We start from the raw sequence: 13,990 nt of genomic DNA, 5'->3' as shown, positions 1-13,990 counted from the left end.
TGTGGTTGATTTTCCTTCACCACTTTGTCTTCTGTAACTTGCACTTCTTGCCATCTGCCCTACTTAACTCCCCAAAGCACAACAGTTGATCTGATCAAAATAAACCTCTGGAATCAAAAGAGAAAGTTTCCTCCCCACCCTGCTGTTTCTTGTCCCACTGTCAAGCAACTGGACAGGAAAGGTAGGATTCAGTTTCTGACCTCAAGTACAAAAGAAATAAAAAAACAAACAAACTGGACTATGCAAGTTAACCTTAATCAAAAAACACACTTAAAACCTGTGAGCTTGAGAGTTTTTGTTTTTAAATACCTTTAATATCAAGCACCAGTTGCTCACTGAGGTATGAACTGATCGTTCCATCCTCGTTGAGTCTCCACTTTTGCCTGTCCCTCCCATGTTCTGTCCAGAGGGCGACTTTGGCCCCAGGCAGGTCTCTGCCCCCAATGACATCCAGACAGGTATTGTTGGCCTAAGAAACAAGGAGAGCAGTGAGATCCAGGCCATAGAGCCTCACTTTTGTGCCTGCCTTCTCTCAGACACTGAGCATATGGCAGTAAACCATGGGAAGCAAGTGATGAACAGATTATTCAACACCCGACCAGCTGCTTGATCAAAGGTGGTGACCTTTGTTACTTCATTTTTTAAATGTTAAACCATCAGTTGTTTTTGTTTTTTTTTTTTTTTTTTAATATTAATAACAGCACATCAAGGGCAGCGTTTACAGAAAACCACTCTGAAACTCACCTTGGACTTGAGGAGCCCCCGGCAGTAGAGCCAGAGCTGGGAGTCGCTGCGGCTGCGCGGGGCCGCGCACACTGAGGTCACCCGAATGTCTGCCAGGCTCCCAGCCACGGTCAGGTACTTGCCCTGGGCCCTGTTCCTCACCCTCAGGTACACTGCTGGCTGCCAGGGGTGAAGGAAGAGATTTAAAACACAGAGATCAAGCAAATTGATGTGAGAGGGCCTCCCCTCCATCTGTGTTTCAGTCTTTGCTCTCAGCTGAGAATGTTCAGTAATTTTTTGGATGGAAACCAATGTGCATGTGAAGCACAGTAAGTGGTTTTTCACATGCAGATGGGCAGCTCTAAAAGCAATGGTAGATAGGTCTTTTCCCAAAGAAGGTAATTATGGCTATAGAACTAATTCCTGTGATCTGCAAATATGCCTAGTTCAGCACATTTCACTCATTCCAAGGGCAGTAAAGGGGCTGTACTCCACAATGTTTTAATTCTTGGGACACAAAACATACTGAGTTACATATCCAGCCACTTCAGCCTTCACTAACTGGAATATATGGCAGAGAAATGCACCACCGATTTTGAAAAGACATGGGAAACAGGGCACTGACCTGGTATCCCTGTTTATTGGTTTACTCAAAACATAAAGAGGATTTTTGCTACTGCAGGGTTTGAGCTTTTGCTCTGTTATTCACTGATTTCAATGCAAATAAAGAGCAGGGAGTTACAAAGGGCAGCTCTGTTGGAACCCCAACTCCAGCACAGCTTTTTTTCTGGGAGCTTTACATCTCCTTTTTTTTCCCATATTTCCATATTACCATAAAACAAACCCTGAGATACAGACAATAAGGTCTCTGTCCCACCAAACATCCATGAACAAAACCTGTATCAGTACAGTGTTTAGTTACTCTTTGTGGTTTAGAGATCTGAACCTCTGAATGAGACTGAAACTGGATTTACCTGGGGTGAGACAGGGAGAGAAAACCTAATGGGAACTGCATGAGCTTTGCCTCTTTTGGAAATCCAGGCTACAGCACAATAAAATTTGCTCTTGTTTCAATTTATGTTAATTATGAAACAAGCCAGTGTGGAATTGGTTTCCTCATTATATTGTTATATGGCAAAAATGTAAAAATAGAGCATTCACAGAACATGCAATTTGGAAACACAAAACTTGGCACCAAGAAACTGGGAATCATTTCCCTTTAGAAACTGAACACAGATCTCAGTAACTGCTACAAGAGGCATTTTCTGCTTCAGCAATCTTCCAGTGGGTCCTTCTGGCTATCATTAGGCCTGATTTAAGGAGTACAACACACCTCAATGTGCTTGATGTTGGAATGATACCTGTGCACAAACCCCTGTCCATAAAAACCCCTTTTCCTCACTCAGTCTTACAGTACCTGTTTCACAGGACGAAGGGAGCCAATCACTTTCCAGCCACTGTGTTCACTCCAGTTTGAAATCTCCCTGGGCTCCAGCAGAATCTGCTTGCCTAAAAAATTGCATCCCTCATAGGCAATCCACCTGGATACACAAAACAGAACGTGAAAGGGCACTTGTTATCCACAGCAAAACTAAACTGTGCTCTTGGAAGTCCCCAGAGCTCTCCACACTGATGCCTCTCTTTTTGTGCTGCAAAATGCCATCCATGACTGCCTTCTGTTGGAATTCAGACCTGTTTTCTGTCTGTCTGCCTAAAATTTGTAAACTATACTTTCCATCTCCCCCCTCCCCCTTCATTTTTTTCCCCCCAAAATAACCTCTGCATGAGCCCAGATGGGAATAACGCTGGTTTCAGCAGACCTGTGTTAGGAAACTAGGGAGCCACACTTGCAGCTTTGCCTGGTTGTGCACATTAATTATGAGAGGATCTCATCTCATGTTTTTGTTACAGTTGAAGCTTTTATACAATTTCACTTGTCTGAAAACACATTACAGGTATTCACTCCAAACCCCACACCCTGCTGCAGCATTTTCCTGTCATGAATACACCACGGACATGGCTGAGCCCTGTAACACCCAGTTAAAGCACTGGCTTATACAGACCCCTTGTTATCTGGGCATCTGCTCAGTAAATGCTGCTCACAAAGGCAGCCTCAGGAGCACAGATCCCTTCTGTTTGTACCAATAGCACACTGCTGTGTGGACAGTGAATCTGAAATGCCTGAATTAACTCCTCTGAGCACAAAGCAAGTGCTGGTTTCCCAGGTTACCTGTTGTACAGGTCAGCTGCCAGGAACATGAGGGATGACTGTGCTCTGAGTCAGTGAGGAAACACTCACAGCACCTGGAACTGCTTTTGCCCAGGGCCCACAACTCACAGCCAGCCCTGCTCAGGGCTCCATGGAGGCTCAACTGTGCCAGCTGTGAGCTGCCTGGCAATGAGGCTGGGTCCCTGTTTCTTCAAACAAAGTCCACACCTGCTGACTAACAGGTACTCAGGGCAGCCTGAGTGCCCCTGTGTCTTCCTTAGACTTGGAACACATTCCTGGCTTTTTTTTTCCTTGCAATGGTTTCTGTCAAGTTGCTGAGAATTTACTGGTAACATTACCCTTGGAGCATGAACAGTCCCACGTGGAATGCAGTTTCAAAGCAGATAGGGAACAGAGGGGAAAGACTGACAGTGATCACCATCTGAAGCCAGATTGGGCTCCTGGCATTCAGTGACACAGGCAAAACCCATCTCTGCTCACACAGGCTGTGCCACCTCTCGCACACCTCTGAGAACCCCAGCACCCTTTGCCAAGGCAGATTCCTGGTTTGTGCCTTACTGAGGTGGCCAGTTGCCTCAGGAAGGAGTCTTTTACATAAATCTTTGCTATTTGCCCAAAACTGACAGCAGGCTTTGGGACCAGGAGCCAAAAAAATCTGCCTTCCTGAACTCTGAATCCCAGATAAGGCAAACAAACCCTCTAGGACATCCCACAATCACCTGACACCCTGAGCCTTTAGGCTACCTGTCTGCTGTGTAGGATGGGGACAGGCAGTGGAAGTCTGCTGTGAACTGTTAAATACACTGATATACTTTACTTAACAGGTGTGGTGCTCTGTGGCTAACACAGCACATGGTGCAAGGAAAATGACACAGGTAAAGCATGGAAAATCAACACTAAAAATCAACACACCAGAAATGTCTTGCACAGTAAAACTCGGCTCAGACTTCCCCCTCAATGATATTTACTTTGCTTTTAGTGAAGCTGTGCAACACAATTTTTCACAACTCAGAACAGATTTTTATGCTTCACCAGCTCAGGAAAAAGCCACAATGCCAGCATGAAATGTTTGAGATGAAACAAGGATCAGTGGAAGATGAGCTTCCCCAGTAGTGTAGAGACACAAAGAAGAAGAGCAGAGGGCACTGGAACTGAAACCCAAGTGCACAGGTGAATTTGCACAGATGCTTAGAGCAAAAAGCATAGTTTTAGCTCTGGATAATTTCTCATTATGAAAGTTGTGAGAATTTTTACTAATAAAACCTTTTTGAAAAGGGCCCATCCCTTTCAAAAAAACCTGTATTTTCTGTCACCTTTTTTTTTTTTTTGACCAACTTAGGTTTTGCAAACTTTGATGGGAAAGCCTAAGAAAGGCAAAGGGAGAAATGCAAAGGGCCAGAGCAAAGGCTGAGTGTAAGCCAGCCATGGCAAGGGATGGTGCACTGTCCCATTCCCCATTGGTGCTGAGCTGCTGCTTTGCAAAGAGCATTGACCAGAGCCTGAAGTGGGGGAGCCTCCACAGCTGTGTTCCACCATCCTTGGGAAAATCTTCACTCTCTTTCCTAGGAAGGATCAAAAAGAGCCCAGAGGAAAGCCAGCATTTCTGCCCTGAACCTATCCCAGAGATAGGGAGGCACCTAACCTGGCTTGGACACCCAAAAATCAGCAGAAAGATGCAGGAGGAGAAAGATGCTGGCCTGTTGCACTCACTCTCCTGTGCTTTCTTGCCACATGGTCCCAAAGTCATCACCCTTCCTTCAGCCAACTGCTGGGGCAAAGGGATTGAATTTCCAGACAATACACACTCCTGTATTTTCAGCAAAAGTTCAGGATGGAAGTGGCACAAATGTTGGGAACTGCTGTGAACTGGCAAAGCTCTGTGGGGAAGCTTATTCTCTATTCTCTCAAGAAAATTACAGCCTGCCCATGTGGAAAAGGTGGGGAAAGGTCAAACATAAACATAGGAAATGTGTGTCCCATAAGGAGAACAGCAGCTTCCAGCCACTCTCAGCTGCAGGATGAGACTCTGCAAGTTATTTGTTGCTGCTGTGGGTGTGGAGGCTGAAAACCTGGCTGAAAAGAGAACCCTTGGGAGCTCTTCCAAAAGGTGACAGGGAGAGACGTGGAAGAGGTTAGAAGGTCACTGCTGCAGATGTAAAATGTTTTCACAGAAGAGCCTGGGTGTACATTCACACTCCTGGAGAAGGGTTAAACTAATAACAGAAGCAAATAACTGTTCCAGCTGTCAGATCCACCCTGAGCTCCTCTCAGAAGCTGCTGCTTCTCTGGCAGCCAGTCAGCACATCAAGCTTCCCTGAGCCACTGGAGTAGTTTAAATCACTGCAGTTTATAGCTGGCATTTTACAGCCTGTTAATAAAGGCACTCAAAGTTTACACTACCTGCCTTGTAAAGTCTGTGCCTCAGAATAGAAGTTAAGAATGTAAACCATCCTATGAACAAGGCAATTATCATGAGACAATATTAGCTCCTACAGTGCAAAACTGACAGGGATCTTTCTTCCATACTTACAATCCACTTCTCACCCACACAGACTGGGTGTAAAAATGAAGGTCCTCATTCAAAACAGAATTGACTGCTTCACTGAAGTGCAGCTCTCTGCCCTTGCAGCATTCCAGGCTGAACAGACTGATGGAAGGCTCAGCAAAAACCTGGGGCAGGATGAAGGAGGAAAAAAAAGCACAAAGTTTTAGTGGGATTGGTACAATTTCAGTTGTTAGATCTGATGCACACATTGGCCCATTTCAGCTGAATTTCCTACAATGCTTTTGGGTTAGCTTGTGCTCCCTTAGCAAATGTAACAACAAGGGAAAACTCCACAGCACACAGAGCTGAAACAAACTGCATTTATCAGTGGCTTTGTCATCAGTGTAGTGCTCCACTGACACAGGCCAGGCACAGAGTCACCAAGTGATGTAGAGGCCTCTGTTTGGAAAAACTCATTTTGGTCTGATTTGTATCATCAGGGCCTTGATTGCTTTTCAAAAATCCACTTTATTTACTTATTGATGGAACATGCATCTAAAACAGTGAGTCAAATCAAAGTCTATGGCCCACAGACTTCACCTAGCTGTAGTTCACTGCAAACATTTTAAGCAGCTAGGAATTGTAAAAGGTCAGAAATGTCAACTAAAAGGTTCTCAATGTTTTTAACAGACATTCCTGGGTTTTTTTTATGTCAATCTTGAAGGAATAGCACAATAAGTCAATTCTATAATCTCATGTAGAATTGAAACATTTTTCACTTAATGCCCTTTTCTACAGTTGACAGATTGGCTGTGAAAGCAAATAAAAAGATCAGTTTGCATGAAAATGTAGTGCAGCTATAAGGCCAACAGAAAAACAGAGGAAGCAGATTTTATTACACAAATTCTGTGCCCTAGTACTTGTACAACACTTCAGCATTTTTAACCTAAAACCAGAAGCAAAAGTACCTGCAGTTTATACCTGGAAAGGAAGAGGGAACAGGTCTGACTAACTCAGTGAGCTGCCTCTCCAGGAAAGGCACCTTCTTGTCGGAGATGTTACCCTGAGATAGCTGGCTCAGGCAAAATCTGGGATTTCCCTTGCAGCAAAGACATGGCCTCAGGTGAAATAAATGAAACAAAATCTTGAATTGAAGTTGACACAGGCACTGAACAATTAAGGGAAATTAATTTTCATGTTTGAAGAGCACACTACTGTAGGGAAGTGTCTCCGAAAAGCTCAGGGGTGTGTCAGGACATATGAATTTGCCTGACACTGACTCAGTGCAGTTGGTATGCAGCTGGTTGGTCAGATTCTGCCTTCCTCTGCCAGCCAGTGCAGGGACAGCCCAAGTCATGCAACACTGCAGGGACAGCTCACTAAGATATTCTGAAGAAGAGCTTGGGATCGTTACACACCAGAAAGGGATCAAAACCTGTAACGTTTCTATTTTGGAATGTCAGCTCTTCCCAAGTGCCTCCTGCTGGATGGGGTGGATCAGATTTACAGTGGGTGGCTAAAGGCTCACTTGGAAAGCCAGACCAGCAGGCCTAGTGCAGGCAGCTACTCCTGAGATTGCTTTGCTCAGCCAGGCAGAATCATCACACTCCTGTCTGCAAGAGCCCTGGCACTGCCTTTCACCTGAGTGGACACCAGAAGCCATGTCCAGAACAGGCCCAAATTTTCCCAAGTGCATTGCTGACCATGAGAAACACCATTTGTGGTGCAGGACATTACTGCCCAAACATAAATATTGATCCTGCTGTTGCAACACTGAGGATGTTAAGAGACAAGGCTGCTGTACCAGATGGACAAGTCACCTGACCCAGGATATCCAGGATATACACCAGGAACCACATCAGCAAACTGCTGGAGTCAATTAAAGTGATTCCAGCTCTGCTGTGGTTGTGACTGTTTGGACTGAGAGCTCTGAGAACTCCCTGTCCAGCTGCTCAGAGTCCCTGAGGCACACACCAGTGATAGATCTGATCCTTCTGTGCCAGGGAAACCTCAGCAGAGATGCAGTGACCTTGCAGACACAAAGTCCAGAAAGAAACCAGGATGCTGTGCCAAGCCCTGAGCTCTCCTGTTCCACAGCCATATATAGAGCACTGCACTGATTCCTCACCTTCTGTATTCCCTTCTAGGCCAACAGCTGGCAGCAGTGACTTTGGCCTGGCTTTTTTCTCTGACTTTGTTTTCACGGCTCCACGGAAACTGGGAACAGTGAAAAACAAGGTTTGGAGCTATGCTGTTAGGCTGGGAGGCATCTTGTTCCCAGCCTTTCTTGCAAAATGCTGAGGAACATTTTCACCTGAAAGGTGAGCCAAAGACATCTATATTTACACATTCCCATGTCTAGGTCAGCATTACTTTAGCTTCTTTTCCCAGATATTTCAAGGAAAATACCTGAAACGCCATGCTTTGGGAAAAGCTTGCCAATTGTGACAATAACAAAGCACTATAGAATTTCTTATCATGAAATTTCTTAACAGTTTTTATGTATGCCTTTGCTTAAACCAGCACCAATAACATTTTAAGATGTTATGCTTGTCCTGTTTTTTCATACATTTATCCACAGAGAAACTTGAAGGGATTTATTATATTCAAGAAGCCAGTGATTAAGGAAAGCTGTATTTACATAGCATTTCAAGACATGAGCAGCCTTGTGAACTGTTAAATACACTGATATACTTTACTTAACAGGTGTGGTGCTCTGTGGCTAACACAGCACATGGTGCAAGGAAAATGACACAGGTAAAGCATGGAAAATCAACACTAAAAATCAACACACCAGAAATGTCTTGCACAGTAAAACTCGGCTCAGACTTCCCCCTCAATGATATTTACTTTGCTTTTAGTGAAGCTGTGCAACACAATTTTTCACAACTCAGAACAGATTTTTATGCTTCACCAGCTCAGGAAAAAGCCACAATGCCAGCATGAAGTGTTTGAGATGAAACAAGGATCAGTGCAAGATGAGCTTCCCCAGTAGTGTAGAGACACAAAGAAGAAGAGCAGAGGGCACTGGAACTGAAACCCAAGTGCACAGGTGAATTTGCACAGATGCTTAGAGCAAAAAGCATAGTTTTAGATCTGGATAATTTCTCATTATGAAAGTTGTGGAATTTTTACTAATAAAACCTTTTTGAAAAGGGCCCATCCCTTTCAAAAAACCCCTGTATTTTCTGTCACCTTATTTTTTTTTTTTGACCAACTTAGGTTTTGCAAACTTTGATGGGAAAGCCTAAGAAAGGCAAAGGGAGAAATGCAAAGGGCCAGAGCAAAGGCTGAGTGTAAGCCAGCCATGGCAAGGGATGGTGCACTGTCCCATTCCCCATTGGTGCTGAGCTGCTGCTTTGCAAAGAGCATTGACCAGAGCCTGAAGTGGGGGAGCCTCCACAGCTGTGTTCCACCATCCTTGGGAAAATCTTCACTCTCCAGGCTTGGCCAGCTCATCTTTTACAACTGCCTTTGCTGGAGCTGCTCCTGCCTGGCTGCTCCCTTCAGTGTGGGATGGATGCCTGCCTGGATGGGATGTGGGATGGGCTGGACAATGCAATGTCCACGGTCCAGTCCCAGCCACACAGAGTGACTCAGTGCCTGACCCTGGGAAACTGCAGGTAGCTTTTGTATCTGATTTCTTTATTTGCCTCACAGGAATGCTGGGGAGGTTGGTTAACACCTGTATTTAACTTAGAGAAGTTAATATAGGAAAACAAGGATTATCACAACTGATCAGAGCAAGAATAAAGAATGCCTCAGAAAAAAAGAGAAAAAAACCCCAACCAAACAAAACAAGCATTGCACAACCTACAACCTGGATCTCATTTTTGGTTTTAGAAACTAGGAGACTGTTAATTTACAGGTTGAAGGTAACACTTTAGAAGGAAAGCTAATTGCTTATTGCAACCATCCTGGGCATTGCTGTCTATGTAAATCACAATAAATATGACAGGGAGTTTGTCAAAACAGCACACCTGAGAAAAGGCAACACCTTTTGCAAGAACTCCCTGTTGCAAGATTATCTATCCCAAAAGATTACCCTCCCGAGGCAGCAAACACTGGACAAATGTCCCAAATAAGTAACCATGGCCCTATGAATGGCCCAGCTGCCTTCACCTGTGCTCTTGCAACTGAACAAGGGCCCACATGTCCTTTCCATGAATCCATGGCAGTGCAAAAGGCAGGCACAGAAACCTGCAGCTCTGCAGCAACTCTGAACCTGTGCTAGGCTTTCACCTGCCTGCAGGAGGGCTGTTAACAACAATACAACAGCACATTCCATCAACAAGCCTTGCTGGAAGAGTGCTTTGGGATTTTTTGATGAAAGGAGATGATGAGAGGCAAATGGCATCAGTGTCAGTTGTTCCTTCCTTGTACCCTCCTGTTACTCCACAGCTTTTCCTAAATGCTCTGAGGATGATGAAACAGTCCAACATGTTTGAGGAAAATGGAACAACAGGAAAAAAAGCACAGCTCGGGCCGCTTAAAGATTTGGTTTGAGTATTACACACTTTGGAGAATGAGGTGTGACGGGAGAGAGAAAACTTATCAGAGGAAATTGGTTGCAAAGATGTGCTGAATTCCTCCATGATGCCAGTGCACAATAAATGAGGAAACAACCAAAGTGAAACCCTATCAACTTGAATTTCTTGTGAAATGGGAGAGTGTGTGTGCAGAGGGTGTGGGAGCAGCATGCCATACTTAAAAAATGTACTTAAATGCTGACAACTTCACTTTTCACCAGACAACACATAAAACATCCCTCCAAGAGCTATGAGCTAGAATAAAAATTAGCCAACCTAAAATACTGTCACTGCAGTGAAATCATCTAACTATCCCTACTGTGAGCCTATTTCTTATCCAAATAATTTTGCATTGCTCTGAAAATATTGGGGTTTTTTTCCTATTTTTTTCTATTTTAGTTGGACCAACTCAGTGATTTAGAAGGAAAATTTTCATTTTTTTATGCAATTAAGCTCTTAGACAAACAAATTACATTTCTGGGCGTTTTCAAACTAAAAATCAAAAGTATACTTTCTTAAGTAGAAAAAAAATTAACTTTTTTTTTTTCATTTAGTGCAGTTGTTATATTTGTTTGCAAATAGTTTTTTTCCATCAAAGCTTCACTTTCTATAGAACAAATGGAATGTTCCCAGCGTGGGACTCCTCCTCAGTTCCACTTGCAGCAATTACAACTCCCTGAAAAGGAGAGGAGCAGACAAAGCAGATCCAGGGCTTGGTGTCAGGGTTAAAAGTTCTCCTTCTCACAAGTAAGCTACCAGGGGACACACCTTAGCTCTGAAATGAGGCTGGTATTCAAAGCTGAATAATGGAAGGGGTTCCCAACACCACACGTGAATTCAATACAGCTACACAACAATTCCACATGGGAACAGACTAGCTCCTCTCTGGAATGAGCTAACAGAAATATGCTGTAATAGAAGGGGCTCTGTTCCAAGAACTGTGGACAATGCTCAGAATTAACTGTGGCTGCTCCTGGCCGTGACCTGCTGCGTGCTCTGGGTCACGTCTGTGCCACACCAGGGTCCCCAGCACTGCCCTGGGGGCTCTGAGGACAAACAGGTAGAAAGCAGAGGCATTTTATGCTGTTTAGTGCCTGGAATTTGTGAAATACAAGGGCTACTATTGGCAAGAGAAGAGCCAAACTAAGAGGTGCAAAAGCAGAGGAAGATGTGTGTGAGCTCCCCACACACAGCCTGCCAAACAAACTTCTTCCAGGGCCTGGCCCTTGGGAAACAAGGGCTGCCAGCAGTCTCCTACCATGCCAAACTTCATATTTACTTCCCTGAGAGATTACAGGCAGGGGGATTTGGATGAGGCCTACTATTATTTGATGTCAAAACTTCACTTGGATTTGGCACGGCAGAGTCCAAAAGCCTAACTTGAAAAGGAGAACTTTAAACTAAAACCCAGGCTCTCAGCAGGTGGGAAGTCACTATATCTGTATAGTCTAGTGAAAAGTCCAGCTCTCAAATTTGAGTTGTACATCCTTCCCACCACACCCATGGGTTTGGTGTTTGCATTTGCTTGGGCTTTGGGGTTTTTTGGGAGGCTTTTTTTCATTTAGTTGGTTGGGTTTTTTTGCTTTTCTTTTTTACAAACTGTTGACAATGCTTTTCTATTTAAAAACTGTTCACAAGTGGTAAAAAGGACTTCATATGTGAAAAAGCTGAACTGAGTAATCCCAGTCTAGCTCCATAGGATCTGCACTGAAGGACATACACCATTTAGGCTGAGTTTGTGTCCTGTGATCAGGGAAGGAGGAAGAGTTCTGGAGAAGCTGCTGGCCAGTGCCAGTGAGGAGGAGGCAGATAAACCACTTGCTTCTCTTTTACCCACAGTGTTACAGCTCATCTTTAATGCTCCTGCACAAGAGCACACCAAGATGTGCAAGAAAGGCACAGACATCACATCAAGACTGCAGATTTGTGTGTCCTGTGTGCAGGATTACAATGGGATGTATAAAAGGTTGTATCTCTCTTGTTCTGGAGGGCAAAATGCATTCCTGTCCAACCCCCTGGCCATGGAGGATCTCGTTTCTCACTTGTAAGAAAGAGAACAACTTTAAACCCAGAACACCCGAGAGCAGCTACAAGGGACCTTGTGCAAGTGTGCACACACTGACCTGTTTCCAACCTGAAAAATCCTGTGAGCCAAGAAAACAAACCTCACTCTTTTCCCTAACTGGAAGTTTGTTTACGACAAGTAATCACTTCAGACATCTGACAGGGAAAAGAGTTCCAAAATGTTATTTTTTTTTCCCCAATAAAGTCTTACATATTGAATAGGCTTGAGGGATTTGATTGTAGCAGCTGGGCAGCCACAGGAACTGAGGTCAACATAGAGGCCTTCTTCCAGCACACAGTGATTGTCAGTGGTTTCCCCTTTGTAACACAGGAGCCAACTGCAAGAATAATGGAAGAGAAAAGATAAACTTGCTCTAGCTGCTTATTTACAGTATGTTTCTTTCAAGATTAATACTTGCTAAGGACAAAAGGAATATAAAATTCTCTTTGTTCTTGTCAAGCTTTAAGTAAAGTGACTTGAAAGGCTATGCAGCAAAGCAACCAAAGCAGCAAAATCAAATTGTGTGGTACAGAAATCTCAGTTCCAGAGTCAAACGATGCTGAATGGAATTCAGGCATTTCCACTGTACCAAAGTTCTCAAAATCTGGAATAAATTCTAACTGGAGTTAAAAAAAGAGTCATGGTAACTGTGCAAACCTTCCCCAGGGAGAGCAAAATGCACAGTACCCAAACCACGGACAGGATGAGAGTTACTGAGATGCCTTGCAGGACAAAGGTTCCAAGACATAATGGAAGATGATGGGCATGTGTTATGTGCTTTCTGCTGCCTGAAATTTTGTAACATTTGAAAAAAAATCATAATCTGAAAATGATGGCATGTAAAACAACAGACACTTACCATCCCCGGAGAACCTTAAAAGAACATGGTATGAATGATGTAAAATCAGAAACTTCTGCTGTGAAATCTACACATGCTCCTTGGAAATGTGTATTACTGAAAGCTTTGAGCTACAAGAACAAAACAAAACAAAAACAATGACTAGAAGGAAAATGAATGCATTATCATTAATGTCAACAGACAAAGCTGTACTCTCTGAGAAATATCCATTCAACTCACAAAGATACAAATAACTGAATGAATTGCCGTTCAAAGAATCTCTTACATTTTCTACAGCTGCTTTATTTCTAGAAATATATCAAGTATTTTGTCATCTCTGGGCTGGCACAGGCGGCTTCCCAGTGGTGCCAAAGCAGGCAGAGTTATCAAGTGTAAGCTCAACTGCAGCAGAAGAGGAGGACTCAAGGCTGTTGTCATCCACCCAAAGTCCCCCTGAACTGCAGTTTAACCCTCACTACAGCTCAACAATCCAGTGCTCAAAGCAGGATGGGGAAATGCTGGTCAAAGATAGAGAGCTGCTATTGACAATGTGCCCTGAAATCTTCTGTGATCACAGTGGTTGCAGGTGGCTTTTCATTTCAGAACTAGCAGGAGGATTTCTGAGGGAACTGGGGACCTCTGAGGTTCAGCCAAGCTGCTTTTGTGTGTCATGGTAAAGAATTGCAAGTCACAGTGAACCACACCCCATCATTAAGATGCGATCAGTTCATCCCAAAAAAGCAAGAAGCCTCAAAATGTTGCAGCAAAATAGAAAAAAAACAAACAAACAGACAAAAACCAAACTATCGACCTCCCAAAAAACCAACCTCCCCCAAACAAATAAACAAAAAGTCCAAATGAATAAAAACACCCCCCCAAAAAAAACCCCAAACAAACCTAAACCAAAAAAATACACAAAATCCCCCCTAAAGCCCCCACCAAAACAAGAGGAAACCCTGGTATGATGTAGGCAATGATCTATAGCAAAGACACCCAGAATTCTGTATCTTTGGGCTGCCACTGTGTAACTGAGATGAATTTCATGAAAGCCTGAAAGACAGGCTGGAAAAGAATGAAAAAATCTAACTGTATCAAGAGAACAGCTCATATTCTGTAATGG

The 13,990-nt window shown here is 43.7% G+C and overlaps 1 protein-coding gene across 1 annotated transcript in view; it reads right to left on the bottom strand.

The window, feature by feature from the left end:
- The window catches only part of CRYBG3 (crystallin beta-gamma domain containing 3), an 81,864-nt gene that overhangs the window by 1,997 nt on the left and 65,877 nt on the right, over positions 1-13,990 (bottom strand). Inside the window, exons 16-21 of the mRNA XM_038146758.1 lie at positions 12,892-13,001; positions 12,243-12,369; positions 5,484-5,623; positions 2,141-2,264; positions 745-903; positions 310-469 (exon numbers count right to left, since the gene is read on the bottom strand). Of these exons, the coding sequence (XP_038002686.1) occupies positions 310-469; positions 745-903; positions 2,141-2,264; positions 5,484-5,623; positions 12,243-12,369; positions 12,892-13,001 (820 nt within the window). The remainder of the gene's footprint in view (positions 1-309; positions 470-744; positions 904-2,140; positions 2,265-5,483; positions 5,624-12,242; positions 12,370-12,891; positions 13,002-13,990) is intronic.

Source organism: Motacilla alba, chromosome 1 (genome assembly GCF_015832195.1).
Source record: "Motacilla alba alba isolate MOTALB_02 chromosome 1, Motacilla_alba_V1.0_pri, whole genome shotgun sequence".
NCBI lineage: Eukaryota > Metazoa > Chordata > Aves > Passeriformes > Motacillidae > Motacilla > Motacilla alba.
This window is presented reverse-complemented; position numbering and strand designations above follow the sequence as displayed.